The sequence below is a fragment of the Oryzias melastigma genome, linkage group LG5 (assembly GCF_002922805.2).
Source record: "Oryzias melastigma strain HK-1 linkage group LG5, ASM292280v2, whole genome shotgun sequence".
In the NCBI taxonomy this organism is placed as follows: Eukaryota; Metazoa; Chordata; class Actinopteri; order Beloniformes; family Adrianichthyidae; genus Oryzias; species Oryzias melastigma.
Window position 1 is genome coordinate 2,043,435 of NC_050516.1, and position 9,698 is coordinate 2,053,132.

The following is a 9,698-nucleotide window of genomic DNA, read 5'->3' on the forward strand; positions in this document are numbered from 1 at the left end:
CCTAAGTCCATATAACCCTGTGTGAAACTATCTTAGCAACACTTTTATGTTTAGCTTAGTTTAAAGAGGGTGAAAAAAAAGACTGTAAAGAAACGTGGTTCTTCATGTACCAAGAGTTTTGTTGGGTATCCTGTCGACAGCTAAAATGAAGTCATCTTTGAAGAAGATGTAGCCCACGATGGAGAAGAGGTACACCAAGATTAGAGCTAGAACAGCAGTCAGGACAATGGACCGGCCGTTACGCGTGACACTCTTTATGACGTTGAGTAAGGTCTCTTCTCGGTAAACCAGATCGAAGAGCTGAAGGGAAAGCACAAAGACATTGAGTTTGGAAAATAAAGAATTTAGTGATAAAGTTAATGCTGAAAATTCATTATCGCTTTTGATTGCGTGTGAGCGTGCTCACATACTAGAAGGCTGTAAAAGAAGACATGGACGAAAACTCCCAGGCCGCAGATGATCAGGTAGAGCAGGTGATACAGGAACTCCACATCCATGATCATGGCTATGTATCCACGTGTGAAGGTTCCTCGGTTTCCAACAAAGCTCATCAGGAAGATCACCTTATTACACAACTAAGGAAGAACATGAGACAACAGTTAATATCTGCTGCGCGGTATCATTAACACTTTCCTGTTGCACGCTTACATTAAAACCCCCCAGGAGCAGCAAGGTGGGCTCTAAGCCTACGGAGAAGATGAGGCGCAGAATGGTGGAAGCAATAAGTGCCCTGATTCCATGAGGCTGAGGCAACACTATGACGATAGCGAGGGACACCAGCATGGCGATCCACAGTAAGGCTGACAGATGAGGCTCCAGAGTGCCTGAGGATGCAGAGAAAGGTGTGACAACTTCTATAGACATTTTCTCCAACAGCCTTCATTTTTGACACCAGTGATGGAAGTGATGCACATTTACAGACTTTTGTAGAACACAATGTAATAACGTTGGGTTCAGTATCTCCCCCAACATGATTGCTGCTTAGGTTTTAGTTACAAGCACTCGTACGGTGAGGTGACATATATGGGTACTGTAGTTTTTGAGTTGTTCGGGCCTGTGGAGGGTCAGAGACAAAGCCGTTTCATCTTAAGGGTAGCCTTGTTGTGTCTTGCAGTTCCCTTGCCACCTTGAGGGATGTCTTGAAAGTGGAACCTGTCATGCGTGTGCTATGAGTATTGTAATTGAAAGGATAACGTAAGTAACACGCATTTGTGACGTACAGATGATGCTGTCGTACGGTGCCCTTTAGTCATTAGTTCAAGCACTGGGCTCTGCACACATCCTGGAGGACGGGTGTGCAGGTGATACTTTAAGTGCCTGTAGGACGTTCACTCAAACAATGATGGTCCAACACTCAATGGAATTGCCCAATTGAATTGCCAAATGTAAACACATTCACTATTTATTTGTAAACATGTTTTTGAATCTTAGAAAAGGAAACAAAGAGGTTAGCTTTCATCCACATTTGTGGCATCATCGTCAGGCCTATAAAGAATTATCAAGAGATATAAAACTTTGAACATAAAGACGTTTTAAGATGATCTGACGTTTTCTGTTATGTCTGAGGAAACTGAAGACCTCTCGCATTGTCTGCCTCCATGCATCTCTTCACTTCAAACACCTCCTTCTTGCTGTCTCACTGTATACAGATTATATGACAGGTACTCGTTGCATAACCTTCTGCTGGCTAAAAATACACCTGGCTCCAGCCAAATAAACCAGGGATGGTTCCAGATAATGCTTGGTTAAAAAGCAGTATGGGTGTTGAGACTTGGCAGTGAACATGTTAGATGATGTCTCTGGGTTTTCATCACTGCAAGTGTAATCTCAGCTGTCAATCATGTCATTCTTTGTCATTCAAACAAAGGCAGGTCATTTCCCCTCATGGTTTATGGGGACACACCCAGTGACAAAATATTGAAGCATTGAATGATTTTTGACACTTAGAATGAACTATATTATTAATAAGAGGATAAAAATGCAATCCACCTTGTTGTTTAGTGCATATAAAAAGATCAATAGTTTTATTTGTGACCTCTGAGTATACATTACTAAGTACTGGTAAACCTGACAAAATGGTGTCTGATGTATCTGCTAATTAATACTTTTTTCCATTTTTACATAACCTGGAAACAACTGGATATATTTTAGCACTTAAAATGCAAGAGGACACAGGAACAACCTGCATTTTAACAATACAATGTTTTACAATGAATAAACAAAGAAAAAAATAAGGTAAAAAGAAAAAATGCACTATTTAATTTGCATTTATTTTGCTACACAAGTTGCAAAATATATTTAAATAAAAAGAACCTACGACAGAATTTAAGAAAGCTGGTAAGACTTATCAAAAAAGCTTTGTCTTGCTAGCTGATGACTAAAATTGGATTGTCCAATTTAGACTCTACACACCGAATTTATTAATGCCAAACTAGTGGTGTCAATGAAGTTCAAGGTTTTTTTTAAAGTCATTATCTTGTCATCTAAGATAAGAAAAAACAAAGAAGAAATAAAATTAGAGAAAAGTTTTAGTTTGCCTGTTTAGTTTTTTTTTTTTTTTTTTTTTTAATGGAGGAGTGAAGAACCTTCAGAGGACTGAATGCCGGAGCATAAAGACAAAAAGGGGCTTAACTGGTAGATCATAAACAACTAGAACTACTTGACTCAGTTAAGTGTTCTTGATTCAATTGTCAGAAAGAAACTTTCAGACAAAAATGGATACATGGGAAAGTTAAAGGAAGAGGACACTGCGAAGCAAAAATCAAAAACTTATCTGAAAAAAAAAAAAATATCTGGATTTACCAAAACTTATGGCAAATAATTTGTGGACTGATGAGACAGAAAACAACCCCTCTGGAAGGTGCATCCTGTCACATCTAGAGCCAGTCCAACAAGACACCTAACCTCCACAAATATCGAAGTTTATAAAATTAATAAATAGAATGACACTGAAACACGGTGGTGGAATTGTGATGGTCTGGGGCTGATTTGCTGATTTAGGCTGAATTATACAGTCTAGAAAAAAAATCAACTCACCTCTAAAAAGTACAATTTTTAAAAATGTCAATGATTTGATTATATTTTTTTTTATTCAGAAAAGCTTATCACGTTTTTTTAAATCTGAAATTAAAGGAGTGAAAATCTACACCACTTTGTTATCACAAACATGCGGACATGCTGTTTTTCCTCCATAATTGTCAAGTATTCATTTAAAGGCATTTGAATATACTTTGTGAATTTTAGCGTAAAATGATAACTTGTTGATAATGAATTGTGGAAGTGCAAGAAATGCATAAACATTTACAGTTTTAGCAATGGATACGTTTTTTTTTTTCTGCCCTGATGCTTTACACTTTGTCATAAGGGAAAGACACACAAAGCAAGTTTGAGCAAAAAACAAAGATAAAGCACAAACATTTTTTCTTGTAGGAACATGATTTTTAGTTTTGTGTCAAAGTCAGTTTTTCTGACAAAGTGAGACAAAGAGAAGGAGGGAAAAGTGCATTGAGTATGATTTTGAGTTCTGTTATGTAAGTGTTTGTAAATCTACAGATGAAAAAAAATTGAACTGAGGTTTCTAAAAAACCTACAATCGCAAACCTTAAAAATAAACACATCAAGCTGCATAGGTGCTTTGTTCTTTGATCTCATCTAAGAACAGTTAAAACACAGGAAAATTTGGAGCGAAAAAATGATTTAAACTTGACTTATCTTCCTCAAACTTTCATGTAAACCTGCAGAAAATCTGTAGCTGGAGCGATTTGTAAGGAAATGTTTCTCTTAAACATAACCACCTACAAGAAATCCTCTATGACGCGGGCACAGCATGACTGAGGGGACTTGATTGTGTTGCAGCTGCTGATTCAACCTGCAAATTTAGCTCGCAGTCATTGCATGTTTGCACTGAAACAAAACTAAAATTGAACAAGAAGTTGTAAAAATGTCTGCTTAAACATCTGACCAAGCGTGTGCATCTGCATGGAGGCAACTGCAGACCGAGGCAACATCACCTATCTTGCAGTTAAAAGCATGACCTGGATCGACCTCCGCTCTTAAAAGGCCTCTGATGCTGGAAACCGCATATGCTTTTTCAAGCAAAGCTAGCAAAACCTCTTTTATCTTAACTTACTTTTCCTCTTTCTTCTACACCACTGCGTAGAAGTTCAAACAAAAGGCGACCTCGCTGTTTGACCCCAGACAAAACAATTGAAAGTTTATGTGAACAATGTGTGTTTTCTCTTTGCTTTGGAACAACGGAGTCCTTTAAATGCTGTGGCTTGTTACATCCCCACAAACACGGCCTCACAGAGAGCAAAGGGACAAATACAAAACAAAAAGAAGACTAAAAGAGTGTGTGTGTGTGTGGGGGGGGGGGTAAATTGATTTGATTTGAAAGAATTTCCCATCTGTAAGACTGAAAATAATGCATTTGAAGTAATCTGCCAAATCTTAAGACACTGAATTACATTTTTTTAACACAAATCACTACATTAAAGGGCCTATAACATGCATAATCAACTTTTTGAGCTTTTGAAGTGCATTGTAACGTTCCTTTCTCACCATAAACAACCCCATAGTGGTATTTTTGACCTGAGTATTCCTCTAAAAACTTGCAATTTGAGCACCAGGACCTCCCAACCCACAAAAATAAGTGGGTTCTCACGAGCTGATATCACAAAGGGAGAATGAAGAGTCTGCGCTGTCAGAACTGCCCCCCCAGGCTAACATAAATACACAAATTTTTGGTAAAGCTAGTGGTGATCAGCTGCTAACTTCGTCGCTCAGCTAGTCGTCTTCAGATGTTAGCTTCACTGCTCAACTAGCAGTCTTCAGACACTAGTTTTGCAGCTCAGCTAGTGGTCCTCAGACGCTAGCTTTGCCGCTCAGTTAGCAGTCCTCAGATGCTAGCTTCTCCACTCAACTCGTGGTTTTCAGCCACTAACTTTGTTGCTCAGCTAGCGGCCCTCAGACGCTAGCTTCGCAGCTCAGCCGCTAGCTTCGCAGCTCAGCCGCTAGCTTCACCTCCAAGCTAGCTCAGCTGCTAGCCCCATGGCTACAACCAGTGTGGCCATGACCAGGGCTCATAAAGGCAGATATATGGTATGCACATACATCTTTGCAAAAGTTCAGGTGTTGCTTTTGATTGTGGGCGAAACGCAGACACAATCCCGAGGCCGGCTCTACAATGACCTCATGAAATGGGCGGCACCCACAAGATGCGTAAGACGGTCCTCAGAGTTCAAGGCGTCTTATTTCCGGGTAGGAAACAACTTGTTTTTCATTGTGCCAAAGGTATTATATGATCAAATAAATGAATATAGTTAACTAAAGAATGAAAGCATGGTATAGGCCCTTCAAAAGGCCTGAGTGAGAAGAGGTTAATATTTTGTAACCTTGCAAAAATCACAGACTTTTAACTGTAATATATATTTTAAAAAAAGTCAAAAGTAAAGGAGACCTAGTAAAAGAAAAATAAATGTTACTTTTGATGTGATAAAAAATAATTAATAAGTGAAACCAAACTGTAAAGTTCACACAATCTTCACTAAAGCATGTTATGTTGTGACCGACTTCTTAGGAGTATAAAGCAAAATTCCTGCTAAAAAATGTTTTGATGTGCACGTTCTCTTATCAGCCGCCCAGAGTGTCACTTTCACACTCTATAGTCACTGCTGAAGCATTGTAATGTACCACATTTCCTGTTAAAGATTCAGGCTTGACGAAGCCACCACACAACACAGCTTGCATGCGCACACAAGCAAACAAACACATCTAATTACCAGAAACGATACCTATGGCGAGGAAGAAGCAGAGAGCGCGTACAGTGGGAGACACAGACTTCAAACTTTAATGACGAGTCAGGGCATGAAGCCTCTTGCTGTTGAACTGGTCAAAATCAAATTGGAAAAAATAAATGATCAAAATAAAGACTTATGCTTAGTTTTTTCTTCTCACAGCTCTGCCACAATGCTGAAACTTCGAAGGCTACACCTAAACCACAGGCACGGGAGCAGACTTTGTTCTGAAAACGTACCTGAGAGGCTTCCTCTAAGGACATCTAAAACTGCATGACATTTGACCAACCGTTTCAAGGATCAAAAAGACGTCAAGACTCATAAAATGTGAGCTTTTTGGGTGAGCTGTTAGAGGTGGATCAAAGTCTCCTGCAACTGAGTAATTTAGCATCACAATTAAGAAAATCCTTGATCTTTCTTGATAGCATCATATGTTACTAACAACTGTGGTTTGGCAAAAAAGAGAATTCTTCAGTTGCAGAAATGAACTTTACAGATTGAATTACCCTAGAATTCCAATTTGGCCCAACTTTGATAAAAATTGGGTTTTTGGTGTTTAAATATGCTCTTAATGAATTATTCTGATGATGGAAGATATATGAAGAAAATTAAGATTAAAATTGCCTTTCTTATTTCTTTATGCAAATAGTGAAACAGGAGCAACCAAAAAAACATTCCATTTGAAAAGAGCGTATTTGTGATGTAGAAAATACAATGGGCGAGGCCACAAGCTTTTCCTGCTTCGCTCCATTCTGATGCATTCACTTGCATACCCGTGTACATCTTTGTTTTCCTCATTCAAGTTGACATCTGGCTCAAAACTGTATGGCTGGATCGGTTCAATATTGCTTTCTATTTCTGTTGCACTGCTAATGTTAGCTTGGGGTTGTGAGGGTCTGTAAGCTCCTCATAATTAAATCATCTTCATAATTAAAAGACCACTGGGATCGATAGATAAAAAGATTATTGAATTCTGCAGAACTTGCTTTAAAACTCCTCAGAAGATGAACAACATGACATGTTGTTGGCATATGACTGGTTATGTCACTTGAAACTGAAATCGATCCTATACTGAATCATCCTAATATAAACTGAGAGGCTGCTGGTAACCTGTCATAGATCTCTGCCTACAGTTATTTTTTAACCAGACTAAAATCACCCTTCAGCTCTAAGATGAGTTTGTCTTTATTTATATATGCTCTGCACTGATTTCATTTCTGACCATGATAAATATTACTCCAGCTGGAAGACTGATTGGTAATTCTGGTTCTTTATGAAATCAATTTAAGTATCAAAAAGCTTCAACTATGTTCAAGTCTTTCTCTAAAAAAAACAAAATCTATCACAATGAACCACTATGTGCGTGGTCCTCTGCATTTTAGTCTTTATGTGTTTCTCTAAAGTAAAATAACTGGACATGACGGCATAAACTTCCATCACTATGACTCAGAAACATCTGCTAAATCAAAACTACTATCAGAGTTGAAACTATTTAACCCCTTTGGAGAAATGATAAAGAAAATACAAATATTTTCCTTGAAAAGAACTGGAAGTATTTTTAACGCCCTCTGTAACATCTGCTGAACTATTGTTAAACATTCCTACTGGTCTTTTGATTCCCACCAGGCACAGGATGTCTGTTAGATACCTAATATACATCTACTGCAGATGTCTACAGGACATATTAGACGGCTCTATTTAGATGTCAACCAATAGTGTTCTTACAGATATTTGCCAATAGAGGTCTACTACACATCTACTAGCTACATATCTGACAGATGTGTCCATGCCTAGTTCATTATTATTATTATTATGTTTTAAACCAAAATAAAAAAAGAACTGTCATTTTCTAGGACATCTCAAAAATGCTCTCATTCAATGACATTTTTTTCATCTGCCTCTGATTTATATTTATTTGAATCAAGAAATACTCATAAATTCAAATTCTAGCTAATTTTTCCTTATGTATGTCTTCCATTTTTAGAAAAATGCCTAAAGAACATGTTAAAAACACCAAAAGTACGATTTGCATCATTGAGACTTTAATGCTACTGAATTTCCTGCTTTTCAATGGCATTTAGGGGCATAATTCTTTCAAAGTCAATTTCTATTGGATATGAAACCCACCCAGGGTGTACTCCGCCTTCATTTAAAGACAGGTGTATGGAGAGAAAATACTATCACCCCAATTTGTGTTTGCATAATTATTGATTTGTAACTCAATCTGATGTGAGACTCTCTTCACATCCCCAAAAAAGAAAAGATTCATCCATAAATGACGTGTTTAAACCCAAAGTTACGCACAAATCCTGGTAATACAATTTTCTCTCCATATCGATAGGATGAGCTTCTTACATAATGTTACCCTGGATGGAGAAGGTAAAGATAATGGATGAATGAGCTCATGCAGAGTCTAATAAAACACAGGACATCCTCTCTTGTTATCTTTTTCATCTGCTGCCATCTGTTTGCCTGTTTGGTTATGTCAGAATGAACACAAAAACATATCAGACATGCCAACACTTTGCTTCAGAGTAATACACGTGTCAGGAATTCTTCATCTTATTTGTTTGTCTTTCAAATGTGTAATTATTTAACTCAGTAATTCCACACATGAACATTTCTGACCACAGTGACTTTCATTAAAACATAAGCCGCTTTAAGAACAAAATTAGTGCTTGCAGACTTTAACATTTAGCTACATTTTTGTTCAAGACACATTTGGAGTGCCCAATAATCACAGTGCACTAAGACCACCAGACAAGGATCAATCCTCATTTCAGTCAATCTATTAGCTGTAAATAATACGTTTCTGGAGATGATCTTTTCTTTTTTTTTTTTTTAATTAAATTAAAATATTTATTCACTAAAAGGAAAAACGTGCAATACAACCTCGAGTTGCAAACTTAAACATGATGGAAACGAACAAAAAAAAAAATCCTAACAAAATGTGAATTTCTTTCTGTCTGTGGTTTGTTCTCAAAGGCAAACCAAACAAAGATGTGACATTTTTCACGTGCAGATGATGCGCGTGCAGGTGAAAGTGTCCATGACCGTCTGTTAACAGGTAAATACAGAAGAAAACATGACACTGATAGATTTCTCTTGTTTAAACAATTGTTGAATTCAGTGGAAAAAAGGTGCAGTTTCACATGTTTTATACATTTCAAAACATTGTGTAATCTCTTATGGATCTGAACTGCTGGGACTACTAACGTCTTTCTTTGGAATTATCTCTGAAGGTTCTGGATCGTTTGGCATTTTCCTGGTTTTAGATTTGACAACGTACCTGCAGTTCTCAAAATAAACAGCTTACCAAACACAAATGTATTTATGCTATTGGTAAGAAAAAAAACAAACAAACCCAAACACATTACTGTACTTCTCCTACCACTCCCCTGACCTCAGAAACTAATATTTATGCACTTCACTTGCATTTCCTGTGCAGTAACAGGCACATTTATTGTGTTAACCACAAAAACACTAGAAAAAAAATGCATTTTCACAACTTCAAAAATGCTCTGAAAGACATGTGCAGATGGACTGACCTCCACGGACACCTTCCAGTGGGTAGAAGAAGGCCACCAGGAGGTTCATGAGGACTGCCAGGTTAAAGGAGATGCTGCTCCAGAAGGACATGTTTCTGGAACACCAGTACAAGATGGGCTGGGCTGGAGGACACAGAGCATTTGAGCAAATTACAAAAGACTACTCAGTAATAGTCAATCATAAGAAAACTTGATGCTTTATTAAATGGTATTTGAGTAATACAACAAATTATGATTTATGACAAACACAAATCTTAACCACAAGTTAAGCTAACATGTGCCATGAAGGTTTTATTTATTTTTTGACTTTATGCCAGTCATGTGGGAGAAAACATCAACCAAAGAGATCTGAACA

General features: G+C 37.6%; 1 protein-coding gene across 13 annotated transcripts in view; it reads right to left on the reverse strand.

Annotated features, from left to right (window-relative positions):
* Positions 1-9,698, reverse strand: part of itpr1b (inositol 1,4,5-trisphosphate receptor, type 1b) — a 113,474-nt gene that overhangs the window by 23,206 nt on the left and 80,570 nt on the right. For all 13 annotated transcript variants that reach the window (XM_024270623.2, XM_024270622.2, XM_036211786.1 and 10 more), the window contains 4 exons: positions 9,344-9,466; positions 649-824; positions 411-575; positions 111-300 (listed from right to left, as the gene is read on the reverse strand). In XM_024270623.2, coding sequence (XP_024126391.1) covers positions 111-300; positions 411-575; positions 649-824; positions 9,344-9,466 — 654 coding nt within the window. The remainder of the gene's footprint in view (positions 1-110; positions 301-410; positions 576-648; positions 825-9,343; positions 9,467-9,698) is intronic.